This window comes from Schistocerca cancellata, chromosome 3 (assembly GCF_023864275.1).
Source record: "Schistocerca cancellata isolate TAMUIC-IGC-003103 chromosome 3, iqSchCanc2.1, whole genome shotgun sequence".
NCBI classification, from domain to species: Eukaryota; Metazoa; Arthropoda; class Insecta; order Orthoptera; family Acrididae; genus Schistocerca; species Schistocerca cancellata.
Window position 1 is genome coordinate 632626671 of NC_064628.1, and position 14634 is coordinate 632641304.

Here is a 14634-nt window from a genome sequence, read left to right on the forward strand (position 1 = left end):
ATCTGGATTATATGTCCTCCCAGCTTCAGCTTGGTCACTATAAATCACTAATGATTCTGCTAGGGGCATAGTTTGCTTTCCGTAATTGGAAGCTTGTGCTGGGCGATCAGTGACAGAAGATAGTGCAAAATCGATTTCACTGAACGCATTCCTAAATGGTACTATGCCTGTGCAGTGACCTGCAGTGACCTACAGCTAATAATACTTTTTCAGTAACTGGGACGAAAGAAACACTGTTACTTTCGTCCCCAGCAGTAATATTTCTTTTGTCTCTGACCACACTTTTCTGTTTAATTGATATTTTAGACACAAACTATACAAGTAATGAAAAAGTTGATAAAGTTGGCATAAAACTGGAAGTTCACATAGTTAAATTATTACAGTAGACTTACATTTACAGTGTAATGCCACTGTTATCACAAAACTAAGAAAATTGAGAAAACTTACGTGAGACACTGAAAAAACATTTTACTGCTCCACACTCAACAGAGACTTTCCAATACTGGCCAACAATTGGTTGGCAGTTGGAAACATGAAGGGAATACATTGTTTGAATCACGTGATTTTTGGAGCTACATGCGAAGGTAGGGGAGGGATGTTTCTTTCATACCCTGTTACTTTTGCCCCCGTCTCCCCTTTGTTACATATTTCTGAAACAGGGAGAAAGAACATTTGTAAAAAATAACTAAATACTACTTTCAAGAAAATTGTACAAAAATTCCTCTGTTATTGTATATATGTTTGGATTGATTACAATACAGGTCTCATCTACAAAAAGAACTAATCCTCCTTGATGTATGTTAGATGAAAGGTCATTTGCATACGTGAGAAACCATAGAGGACCCAAGATTGAGCCTTGTGGATTTCTCCCTAGTCAGAAGAGTCTCCCGTGCCTGCATGTTTGAATTATTGAGTGCATTCTTTTTCCATGACATCTGTTGGTTGGCAACATCATCAATTCCACAAAACTTCTCCTTATTCAGGAAGACATTGAGCGTCACACAGTCAAATGCCCTCGACAGGTCACAGAAAATACCAGCTAATTATATTTTGTTATTTAACTCTTTGGAGCACGGTGGTATACATAGTATACCACCTTTTGAAAATTTTCTTGGCTCTTTGCACAGTGGTTTAACTGCACGACCACCACTCTAATATGCTCACCTAGTTCTCTACTTATCAGACAGATGGCACTCACTGCCTATAAGGAATCAGTTCCCGCCAAGAATTGCATAGATTACAACTGTGAAAGCTGCGTGCTGAGTTGTGCATGGTTTTTGCGTGTGAATAGTGGTTTATAACGAATTTCTTGTTGCGCCTGTGTTTTTTCCATATCTTGGACGTCACAGCTACGGTATGAACCCATGTATACATTCATATGCACAATCTTCCGTTATTTATATACAATTTATTTTGGTGGTATATTATTTGTACCACCGTGCATGTAGCAGTATTCTATTGCATTTCGTTTCCTAGTATAAAATTCGAAATCCTCCGCTACAAAGTTTAGTTTTTAATTGTGTTGTGACTTATTTTAGCTCTTTCTCCATTTTGTTTTGCTTACGTATTCTTTACTTGGATTCAGGCTGTTGTTTGAAAATGAAAATGTCAAGAAGAGGCTTACGAGATGAAGAAATCGAACGATTATTGTGTGAAATTCCATCAGACGAGGATTCCACTGTTGACACCACAGATGACGAATCTGATTATGAAGCAAGCATTGTTGCGGAGGCTATTGTGTCGTCTGAAGGCGAAGTTTCAGAGAGCGAGGAAGAAAGTGAGTCCACTCCGCCAAAACGCGCTGCTGACACAGCGCCAACTTGGGGACAACAATTCAATGCTACCTCAGGAATGCAGTTCGACAGTGAATCAGGACCAAGTGCTTTTATTAGGGACATTGATGATCCAGAACCTATCGATATATTCGAAAAAATATTTCCAAAAGAGCTAGTTGAGCTAATCGTTTTCCAAACAAATTTATATGCGACGCAATCTGGCAAGTCTTTCACTCCAACAACTGACAATGAAATACGAACTTTCCTGGGAATCAACATTTTGATGGGTATAAAGCGTATGCCAGCATACAGAGACTACTGGTCTAGTGCCCCAGAACTTCATGATCGTTATATTGCATCTCTGATGGCAGTAAATCGGTTTGGATGGTTACTGAGGAACATTCATCTGAATGATAACACATTGCATCCAGAAAAAGGACACCCAGGTTATGACAAACTGTACAAGCTGCGACCAGTGATCAAGATACTATCTGAATCTTTTTCCAAGTGTTACCAACCCAGCAAACACCTAGCAATTGATGAGTCAATGATCAAATTCAAAGGCCGCAACAGTATGAAACAATACATGAGAGATAAACCCATAAAGCGTGGTTACAAAGTGTGGATGCTGTGTGACAAGACCTCTTACAACTTGAAATTTGATATTTACACCGGAAAAGTAGGTGACACAGTGCAAACAGGCCTTGGGGAGCATGTAGTGCTGAGTTTGTCCTCTGAACTCGTAAATAAAGGCCATTATCTTTATTTCGACAACTATTTCAATAGCTATAACTTGTTGGCTGGTTTACAGCAGAGAAACATATATGCCTGTGGGACAGTTCAACCAACAAGGAAACATTTACCCAAATTAAAAACAGACAAAGAATTAAGCAGAGGTGAATTTGACTGGAGGGTCAGCAACTGTGGCATCCTCTACTTGAAGTGGAAAGATAAGAGAGCTGTTCATCTCCTTTCAAATTTTCACAGTCCTGAAGTTACTACAGTGACTCGCCGTGAAAGAGATGGTTCACGCATAGAGCTACCTTGTCCTCAAGCAGTGATGGATTACAATGCACACATGAACAATGTCGACAAGTTCGACCAACTGAAAAAATCATATGAAATAAGCCGGAGAAGTAAAAAGTGGTGGCACCGAATATTCTTTCACCTGCTTGATGTCAGTATCGTCAACAGCTATATAATTTGGAAGGAACTAGGCGATAGAGAAAAAATGACTGCCAAAGTCTTCAGGATGAGTATCCTGCAAAGCTTAGTAACCCAGAAAACACCATTGAGGCCATCTAGACTTCATGAGAGTCAAGTCCACGTAAAGAAAAACAAGCCATATGTTTCCTCACGCCAGCGTCTCGACAATTCATCCCACCAGCCAGAGCGTACTACCGCCAGACGTTGTGCGAAATGCAGTACAAAAAAGAAGCAAGTGCGCACTTTCTGGATGTGCGCTGAATGCAAAGTGCCTTTGTGCCTTAGCAAAACAAAAAGGTGCTTTCAAGATTTTCACAAAAAGGAATAAGAAACATATTTTATTTGTAAGGTTTGTAATTTGATTTTGTATTGTAAATGACCAATTGCCAGAAATAAAATTATTTTACATTAATTATACTAATTATTACTGCTTAGAGTAGAATTTAAAGGTGAGTTACAAGCACAAACCAAGATATCTCAAAAACTTTAGGTACGGCCCTAAGTGGCATGGTGGTATATTATATATACCACCATCTAAAACCAAAATCAATACAATAAAAAATTTTAATTCATGTTTTCCTTTATTAGCAACCCCACCAGACATAGAAAATGCATGTTTTATTAAAAAATTAATTAAACATAAAATCTGTGCATCAAAGAGTTAATGCTTGTAAAACTTGGTGAACATGTAAGTGGCATTTCAACTGAACATCTCTTCTGAAATCCAGACTGTAATATACAGCGTATATTATTTTTGCTCAGTTGGGATACTATTCTAGAAAACATCACTTTCTTAGAAATTTTGGAAAATCGTGCCACTGGTGAAATGGTTCAGTAGTTAATGACTTTTCTCCTTTCTAATTTTAACCTTTAATGTGAGAATATTGTACAGGCAGTTTAACTGATTAAAGTTAATCACATTTAATAAATTTTGCCACCTGTAGGTGTTGCATTGTGCTTGGATAGCTCACTTATTACAGCACCGCCTACAAAAGTTAATAGGTTGAGATATTGAGATGTGTGTGTTGCACTCAGTTTTCCGTGTTTCTTTGTTTGATTTAAACTGCTTCGGAGGTATGTAGGTCTTAAGAAGTGAACATAAAAATTGAAATACAGCGCATTTTGAAACTAAACTTATACACTGGCTATTGTGTGAGAAGAGAATTAACTGAAATCCAAACAATATGCAATAATATTTTATGAAGATCTTCACCTTGTGAGTAAAAGGTGCTTTTGCAACTTAAGTTGGCCCTTATTGTAGTGTAGGCATGTTGTTAACCTCATTTTCTAGGCGAAAGTTCAAGGAAAATCTTAAAAATCTCTGGCTGAAGCCAGTACTCTCGAACTGATACTTCTGTTCCAAGGCAGAGACTACACTGAAACTTCTAGACCAATCAAAATTATGGGATTTGAATTATTGAAACCTGTCTGGATGGTTCATCACTCATTGTAATTCATATGTTACTTCCTGTAAGCAAAGCATATATTCAGAGAAGTTGAAAGAGTCATGCCAACTTGTAGGAATTAATAAATATACTGCTGGCAGTTAAAATTGCAACACTAGGAAGTATAGCAAATAATGAAATTTTACTTATTGCATGTATGCTGTATAGTAGAAAGAATATATTACATTTGTAGGTGACATTGAGGTTTACAAAGTGCAAAATTTAGTACACAGAGTTGCCATCTCTGGCAGCAGAGTTGCTGTAATCTGTCTTGGTATCAAGTCACAATGAGCTTGGAGGACAAATACAGGTATGTCATTCTGTGCTGTTCAACTCTTTGACAGAGTTCATCAATCATAGTGTCTGATGAATGGTAACTAACATACCAACCTCACAATACCCCATGACAGATAATTTCAGTGGATGATCTGGGGATCATGATGTCCAGGGTAACAGTTGAACACTATCTGTATCAAGGTAGATCATGACAGCATGGGTAACATGTGGTCTTACATTATCTCGTTGAAAGATAACATCATGAAGATCTTGAAGACATGGCACAGCCATCACTCTTAACATGACAGAAATGTAAAGGATGCTGTTCAAATTACTGTCTATGCGAACCCAAGCGTGCTACCAGTTGCTGGATCTATATGATGAGGGGGGAAGGAATCTGACAATGTTCATTCTCCTTGGAGCCTTCACTAACGGATACATCCATTGTGATGCCGTACACGGAACTGGAATTCATCTGGAAAAATGATGTGTGTCACTCCTGTGTCCATTGTTGCCATTGGTTGCTTTACTGTCGATATACCTCTTTCTGCTGCTGTGTCGGGGGAAACAACAGTGGTTACTGTACATGTAGATATGTTGCTTGATGCAAACAAGCATGTTTACTGATTCATGGTATGTGATGTAGCTGCACAGTTCTGGAAAGCAGAGTGAAAAATGTACCTATCTTGTTGGACACATAGTTGCCCCGGGCCGGTGAAATGCTGCATGGCGTCGAGTGTGGTCTTCCTGAGCCTGTTGATTCAATATTGGCGTGCCAGTCGTATCACAGTGAACAGGAGCAACAGTATCACAGAACAATAAAGCACTGCCTTGATGGGCCAAAATCCCGGCACTGTTGAAGTCCAACAAATGCTGATACATATTTCTTCTTCTTACACAAGGCATAACACAATTTCCTCACACACAAACTATATTAAAATATGATTTCTGGATGAGGAACCCACTTCAAAATCTTTCTTCATATACATAATGTAGATGGCATTACTCCTATCTGCTTTGTGTCATTGTACTGAAATGCTAATCGTTTGCATAGCCAAGCCTGACAATTTCACTTTTGTTGCATGCTGCTATCGTGAGCTTGCAATTTTAGTTGTGAGTGGTGTTCATATGACATATCTGTTTTTATATCTTGTTCCAAAGTGTTCCTTGTATCCATGTCCTAGTTCGGAATTAATGTTTCCATTATATAGATGCATTGTAGTTTAATGGTAGGGCTGTTAGGTTTGTATGTTTGGAGGTGCACAGTATTGGTTGCTGGTTTTCGATATTTGACTTCCTTAGCTGTACTTTTGATTCAATTTTCGTGATTTGGAAATAAAATCTTCAGGTAACCTCATTCTGCACTTTCCTTTAAAAATTTATTCTGTTTTTGGACTGCTGCAATACTAGGAGTTGTAGACTAACAGATCATCTGCATTTGGAAAGGGGTCTGTTTTTATTGTTGTTGTTCATGTACAAATGTAATTGGAGATGAATTTCAAAACTTTATTCTTGTATGCTCCTGTCTTATGATGCTTGCTCAGGGACTAAGCTGAGGAGCAAATGGCAGTGGTGATCATTTCTTGTATTATTTTTTTTTATTGGTGAATTGACCACTTGGATCATGCTACAATTTCATTTCTTCTTTGTCTGAAGTTTCCTCTTTCTCCAGTACTCCTTCATATGGACGCTGTGCTGTTGCTTCTGTTCATCTGTCCAGGCTCTTCCAATCTTCTTAGTTCTTTCAACTTGAAATCCTTCCAAATTTGAAATGTATCCCTATTTAACATCTGAACTTCCCGAATGTTGAACCTTTCCAGGTTTTATGAGTGCTCTTAATCCATGTCACTGTTGTCTTCTTTCTCCACAGTTAGTCGTATATCCTTTTGGTTAATCTGGTTTAGTCCATTCTGTACAGGTGTCCTAGAAATGATAACCTTCTCTTTTTCATGGTCTCGAAGATTTTTGTCACCTATTTGTAGATTTCATTGTTGCTCCGAAGCTTTCAGCCAGTTTCAATGTGGGCTGGACCCATGATTTTCTGTAATATTCTTCTTTTTAACATCTCCAGCTTTTAAAACTTGTAATTCATTGACAGGTGTTCACTGGCATACAGGCATACTGTTTTTACCACAGCATTGTATTGCTTTATTTTGGAATTCCAAGAGATGCATTTTTATTGTAAATTTTTTTAGTTAATCTGTAAGCTCTCTCTCCATTTTTGAGATCTGGTCCCCCACAGCAGCTTTCTCCAGTTCATTCTCTTGTATTGCTTCACCAAGGTATTTGAATTTTTTTACGCTCTCAATCTCATCCAATCTCTGTTTCAAGGAATTGTGATCAGTACTACTACTACTACTACTACTACTACTACTACTTCTTCTACTTCTACTACTAGCAGCTGGAGAACTGTCATAGGTTAATAAATAATTATTTATTTTACAGACTAAACAATGTTTAGCTTGTTATATATGAAAAGTTCTGTATAGCATAAGACTCCTTTGATGATTGTGTACAGTTGAAATAACGTAATATATGCCTGACCACATTTCAAAAAATAGTAATGCACTAAATTCCTTATTTCAAGGTATTGGTGCTGTGTTCAGATAGTGCATGAAAACAATCTTGTAACACAGGGTAACTTTGTCATCTGCACCATCACAATAACACTAATGCATGCCAGAAACCGCAGTTCGTATGTTGCAGAAATTGTTATCAGGGGAGTCATATTGCCCCACATAGAATAAGCCTGTGACAGTGTTACAACAATGAGTGAATTGGCATGCCTTCCTTTATTCAATGAGCCAATGACTGTGGTGAGGGATGTGGTTCTTATGAAAAGCCATGTGCTACTAGACTGACTGTGATGTTGAGTGGGGCGCAGTGGCATTCCATAATGCTTGTATCTGTTGGCTGTGTGTCTTGCCTTTATCCATATTCAGTGACACTGCTGTTTGGGACAAGTGTAGATATACAACAAGAAAATATTTAGTCTTCACTGTTTTGATTGAAGAATGATGTATAATGACTATCACCATGATTTTGTGCTTGCAAATAATTTTGTAATAGCCAGAGAGGTAATGCAGCTACAGATGACTGCTGGAAATATCTTAAAAAAGAAATTGGATTTAAAAAATTAAAATGGCCACAATAGTATCAGATTTTAAATTTGCAGAAGTAGAAATTGAATGGACAATACCACTTAACAAGAGCAATTAATAAAGTCCAGAAAGATAAAATGCTTCACTGTATTCACTGAGCACACATTTTGTGCCAAACTGTGCTTATATATCAGAAACACATGTTCTCCTACATAGGGGCAAAATGAAAATAGGTTAAAATAATTGTATCGTGACTAAACTGAGGAAAGTTTGTGATGCTGATGATAACTGTAAACATCAGTGGTATAGGTATTCGAGGAATAGTCAAAGTTTTAACTATCACTTTAGATTAATCCAGCTGCGACCATGAAACTTGATGATGGTGTTAGGCATTTCTGCACATTCATCCTTCGATCCAACCATATTTTCTCAAACAACAGGTGAATTATTGGAGACATTGGTTGTAAAGGCAGTGTTTTGTATTTTCAGGAAGTGTTCCATATCAAAAATCAGCTTGTCATCATTCTGCAAACGTCTGCCACACAATGTTTTCTTCATCTGAGGAAACAGGAAGAAGTCGCTGGTTGCCATCTAAGGAGAACATGGGGGAGGTACGGCAGTGCAAAATGTGACAGTCCAAAAGAGGAGCATGTATCACTGTGATTTGTGCAGAATAAACTGTGGTGGCGGCATGAAGCAAAAGCACCACTTGGGCAGCTGACTGTATTGCTTTGTCTTGACAGCCACCCTTAAGCTCATCAGAAGATTTCACTAGTATATTCCATAGTTAATATGTTGCTCATGAACAAAACCTGTTTGCATCACGCCATTCCAGTCCCAGAACCTTTCTTCGTGATGATGATTGAGTCTTCGCCTTTTCGATACTTGTGAATCTGCGTGTTTCCACTGCTTGTTTTTTTCCTTTGTCTCATGCTCGTAGTGTCATCCTGACATTAAGTCCGTGGTTAGACAGCTAAATAGGCTTGACACAGCTATAGCTTTTTCACTGCTGTCTCAGTTCAGTGTGCTCTGTGAGTGGTTGTCAGCAGTAATGGAACCCAGTGGGTAGTGACCTTTGTCATATTTAAAAAATTGTGCGAAATATTGAAAAGAAATTATTTATTGGTTTTCTTTTTTTCCCTTGTTGTCTCAATTGTGATATGTTGGTCTTTAAATACCAGGGCCTCTGTTTCTCTTGGTGCTCCCAATCCTATGCAGAGAGACGACCTGCCATTTCTTTCTTCATCATTCAGACTTTTTGACCATACTGGACATGTCAGCTCCACCTAACCACTGTGCTATATGATGAAACATTTTTGTGCACACTTTCACATCTCGGCATGGATTGTTTTTCAGCATTGTTCCCCTTCATATGTTGTGAATGAATTACTATACAGTACTCAACTTTATCAGTAGGCTTCATCATTATTTTGACTCCTCTAGCAGCTGGATTTAATGTGGACCTGGACTGTAAAGGATACCTGCAAACAAACAAGGAATTAATTATGTAATTTAAGTGTCTCGACATAATGATTAAAATTTGAAGAACAGCAGAATAGCAAACATAATCTAAACACCCCTTCAATCACTCCAAGGTGAATGCTGGGTACAAAAAACTACACCATGGTCAGTATTCCTCCTCTTGTCCGATCTAAGCATTTGCTCTTATCTCTATTGCTCTCATTGTGATGTTAAAGTATAAGCTTTCTTTCTGTACTTTTGGTTTAATTCTGTGATTACATCGTTAGCATCAACCAACTGGAAGCTTTTCTGACATGGTAATTTGATGCAAGATCTTTAAGTTGGTGGTGTATTCATTAGAAGAGTGCTCAAAATGTGATGATAGATGTAGTAGGTATGCTTCACTCATTCTTCAAATAGAAAAAGGCTTTCTATCAGTATCATTTACAAGAAAATTTTTGTTTTTCTGAATTAGTTGGAATTACTGTATGGAAGGAAAGAGTGGAAGGTGACAGACACTCAAATCTGAAGTGAAATACCTGAAGACACTGATGGACACTCAAATGCAATTTTTAAAAGAATAAGTGCACAGTAATTCTTTATTTCAGTTCCATGGTGGAAAACACCAAATACTGCTTGCAGCACAGTGTAGGGCTTTCTTATGTCTTTAGTAGTTGTACAGTGTTGCATCTTTCTTGGAAGTACGGGTGCGGAGCAGAAGTCAGTCATCCTCAAAACTTCCAGAATGTCTGTTATATAAGAACGAAAAATATTGTTCATGAAAATGTGAATGATGTAGATAGGAGTATTTTAATTTTATCAGATCAAGTTCTACTGTGTTACGTCTCAAATCTGAATTTTTCCACTGTGTTAAATGTATAAATTGGCCATCAGATGTAAGGAGAAAGTTATAAAATGTTTTTGTTCATCAAAATTCATTCCAGCAAATGCTGCAGGTACAGATTTGTTGACCAACAGTGCTGATGACATTTTACTGCTTGATGAGATTTTTGGGGCAAGTGATGGACAGAGCAGTTTCGGCTCCCAGTGGGATGAAGTTTTTGGTGACAACCCACAAGAGGATTCATCAACATCTTTCTTGCTGGATCACTTAGCTTCGCTTCAGACTACAAATGATAATGGTAAATTATGCAATTAATGTTAGAGATTCATAATGTTTTGTTTTTATAAGTTGTGGTTTGTTCAGATAGTTTTTGTAGCTTATATGAAAATAGTGGATGTGCTCTTTCAGCTGAGGTTACCTCAAATACATCACTCAGTTCTCCAAATGTGGCACTGGGCAATGTGACAGAAAATAAAACTGTAAGTTCCCCAGTTCATGGCCCTAGCCGAGTTAAGGAAAAGGCAAGTATAAAAAAGATTTTTCTCATTAGTTTTTACAATGAATTAAATGGGAGGCAAAGAATTCTGACATGTTTTATATTAGGCATATCTGTAATGCTACTGTCTTCACATTGCGCACATCTTAAAAATAATTGTTTGTGTGTGTGGGAGGGGGGGGGGGCTAGGTAGGTAGGGGGTAGGGTGGGTGTGAGAGTGGGTGGATGAGTGGATGTCAGTTTTAATGAAAGCTAGGCAGAATTTTTTAAATCAGTTTTATAATGAATTCTGAGGCTTATTACAGATTGTATTTTGGAGTTTTGATATATGCAGTCTAATCACATTAATGTGACCACTGACTGTATTTGAAGTCAACGTGCAGTAATGACATACAGATGGCAGGTGGCAGCACTAGCAGGGTAGGGTAGATGAAACGTGTCAGTGGACACAGAAAACCATGCAGTTGTTGGTGTAATGCGGAAATGGGACGATTTATTTGGCATCAAGAAGGGCATGATCATGAATTTCAGGCCAAGGATGGAAGCATTTCTGAAATGGCTAAGCTTGTAAACTGTTCGCTTATGCCTATGGTTAAAGTGTACTGAGCATGGCAGAATGGTGCTATCCAAAACTGGCGTCGAGGCAACTGTGGTGCACATGTGCCATTGATGATAGGGGTGAACAACGACTGTGGAGATGTGTACAGGTGAATAAATGTGCAACTGTTGAGCAACTGACTGCTTAGATGAACCAAGGGGCTACCAAAAGTGTCTCCTCAATGACTGCACATGTAATGTTGCTGCGTATTGGTCTCTGTAACAGGCACTTGGATGATGCACCCACGTTGACTGCTGTTTGGGTCATGCACCTATGCTGACTGCTGTTGATCAGCGACAAAGGCTGGAATTTGCACATCAGTACCGCATCACTGAGTGGCGATAGGTGGCCTTTTCAGATGAATCACGTTTTATGTTCCATCAAACAGATGCTCTTTGGTACATGTGGCTCTGCTGGCAGGCAGGAGGAGGGAGCATGTATTCATGTCATTCCCTGGTGATCTCATTATTCTGGAAGGCACAATGGGTCAACTCATGTATGCATCTGCCCTTGGGGATTATGTCCAGATTTACATTACGTGCCGTTTCTTTTTCCTCGGCACAGTGGCATCTGACAGCAGGACAGTGGAAGATGGCACACAGCTCACAGTGTAAGTGCATGGTTTGAAGAATACCCCAGGATCCAGGATGAGTTGACCATACTCAAACACCCCCACCACCACCACCACCACCACCCCCACCCCCACCCCCACCCCCAGATTTAAGCCCAGTCGAGAATCTGTGTGGTCACATCAATACTGCTGTTTGCACCGTGGATCCTCAGCTGAGAAACCTATCACAGCTGGCCATGCCACTGGAGTCGTCATGGCTCCACATTCATATTGGTATCTTCCAGAACCTCATCTGACACCATTCCCACATATTCCTGCTGCAAAGGGTATTTACTCAGGCTTTTGACGGATGGTCACATTAATGTGATTGGACCATGTAGAAGAAGACTGAAAAATTATATTAATTGTCCATCAAGAAATATGTAGTCCATTTCCAGCTTTTTGTTGGTAAACACACAGCCAAATCTCTCCTTCCTGAGAGCAGTTTGTGTTATGGTATGTGTGACTGTTGCATAAAGGATATGTTCTTCATCAAATCATAATACGATCCACAGAATTTGTGACTATCTCTGTAACAGCCATTCTTGAGATTGTAGAATACCAGCTAATTTTACCGTATTTTTCTCAGCTAAAGAGTGATATGGTCTGCAAATATTTTGTAATTATTTTTTATTGTTGCTGAAGAGTCAAAAATATGTAAGGTATTATATTTGTTTGAACAGTAAATGGATGCGTGAATGTGTGTGTATAGTAGATGGACCTATGTGTCACTTACAGGTGACAGATGGGACTGATAGACCAAAGGAGGGGTGAGGAGTAAAAGGGGGGGGGGGGAGAGAGAGAGAGAGAGAGAGAGAGAGAGAGAGATGTAAGTTGCAATGCCTACAGGATAAAAACATGGATATCTGTTCAGGAGGTATACTTAATGACTAGAACATTTTTGATGGGACTCCCTTTCTTTATGATTTGCCATCTCTTTTTTTGTCATGCTGAGCTCAATCATATGATTATTCATAATTTAAATGATAATGTTTTGTTCTATTCCAAATTCCTCTTTAGATATCCAGAGGGTAGCATATTAATATGACAATCATGACAAAACATGTTTTCAGGACAAGAAAGCTGCTTGGTTCAATCTCTTTGCTGAACTGGATCCTCTTGCTGATCCAGATGCCCTTGGTTCAAAGAATACGGATGGAGAACATAACTGTTAAAAGACTGTCCAAGAGTGTCGTGTCTCATTATTATTATTATTGTTATTTTATGAAGTAATCCGAACATTCCATTATGATTTTTAATACTATTTCAGTGGTTTTGTATGTGTGTTTACGTTTTTTGTTGATGTTTTATGAAAACCTAAAGATCTCTACAGTACTTGTTATTTTGTGCAGTACGAATTTTTAACAGAGCACCCTTGAAAGTGTCTCTGGACTCCTAGTCAATGCCCAACCAAAATTTTTCTCTTCCCACCTCTGTTGTGGAGTTTAATTTAAGTAATAATTTAGTTTTATAGCACCATTCACAATGGCAATTCGAATAATTGAAATTGAAATAGTTATACCTTATAAATATGCTTGTGTTTTATTTATCATGTCGAGGATATTTCTATGAAGAAATTGAAATCGACAGTAAACGTGATGAATTTTTTTGTTGAGTGTTTTACCCAAAGATTTTTTTTTCAGTGCAACTGAGTATAATAAAATTATATGTGACAAGTACAGTATTTCTGTCTTTAATTATAATTAGAGCTGAGAGTGAAATCCTAATCCAAACCTTCTTGATTCCTCCATACACTCTGAAGTTATATATCCAATTAACTAACTTTTCTGGACACTGTAATTCATTGTAATAAGTCAGTGTTCAACATGTACAAGGATTTTCTTTAAAGTGTATACATAAGGCAAAATGCAGTGTTAAAATCCATATTAAGCTTATTGACACTTTAAAAGCAGTTATTTTAGTGTGTACCTGTGGTGTACTACTTGTCTATCTAGATTCATTATGACCCCGTGTTCCTATTACCAGTGGAGCAGTGATGTGTAGTTTGTACCGCTAGTCTTCAACAAAAAATTAATAGGACCAAATGTGATACAATGTTTTGTAACTGGCTGCAAGGTGCAGTATGGAAAGAAGTAATGGTTTTTGGAGTGTGCTGCTGTTGAATAAGAGACTTCACAGATAGCAGCATCATTGATTGGTTGATTTCCAGCATTGTTTATCTGTATGATTATTTAGAGTTTGGTAATATTTTGCAACTTTCTTGTGGTAAGTAAATCTATACTCTTCTGTATTTGTCTACATCAGGTTCCAGTAATTGGAAATTCTGTATTTGTAGTGATGTATTTCTATCCAGTAAAATGTCATTGTATGGTTATATATTGTGACTAATTTTTGCATATCCATAATTTTTATCATTTCTCATTTCCACTGGCTGGTAAGCCAATGGAACTTCTCTGATTTGTTTTGCAGTTAATGTCATATGCAGTGTTACAGTTTTCATGTTATAAGATGTCTGAAGATTAATGCAATCTGATATTTCCTTACAGTTTTTATTCATATTGCCGCACCAGAGACACGTGAAAAAGATGTCAACCAATTGTTTAATATGTTATATACAATTGATGGTGGTGAACAAACATGATGCTTTATTCTGAAACAAAATTAGAGAATATAGCTAAAGTAGTACATAAAAGAAAGGAGGCAAGTGCTCATCTGTAGTGGATTGATATGTGGAGCATAGTAACACACAATGGAAAACAGCATTCACACTAGTTTTGAACACTAGCTCTTTTTCTAGCAGTAGTACAAGCATTCACACAGACACCTAAGTGCACACTTCGGTGGCCATGACAAGAGTGTTG

The 14634-nt window shown here is 38.0% G+C and overlaps 1 protein-coding gene across 2 annotated transcripts in view; it reads left to right on the forward strand.

Annotated features, from left to right (window-relative positions):
• The window catches only part of LOC126175564 (islet cell autoantigen 1), a 51970-nt gene extending 38005 nt beyond the window's left edge, over positions 1-13965 (forward strand). The window contains exons 8-10 of one of the 2 annotated variants that reach the window (XM_049922419.1): positions 10221-10406; positions 10517-10629; positions 12886-13965. In XM_049922419.1, coding sequence (XP_049778376.1) covers positions 10221-10406; positions 10517-10629; positions 12886-12987 — 401 coding nt within the window. In that variant the 3' untranslated portion in view covers positions 12988-13965. Of the gene's footprint in view, positions 1-10208; positions 10407-10516; positions 10630-12885 lie in introns of both variants that reach the window. The other variant, XM_049922418.1, reaches the window with a different exon arrangement.
• Positions 13966-14634: the final 669 nt, after the last annotated feature.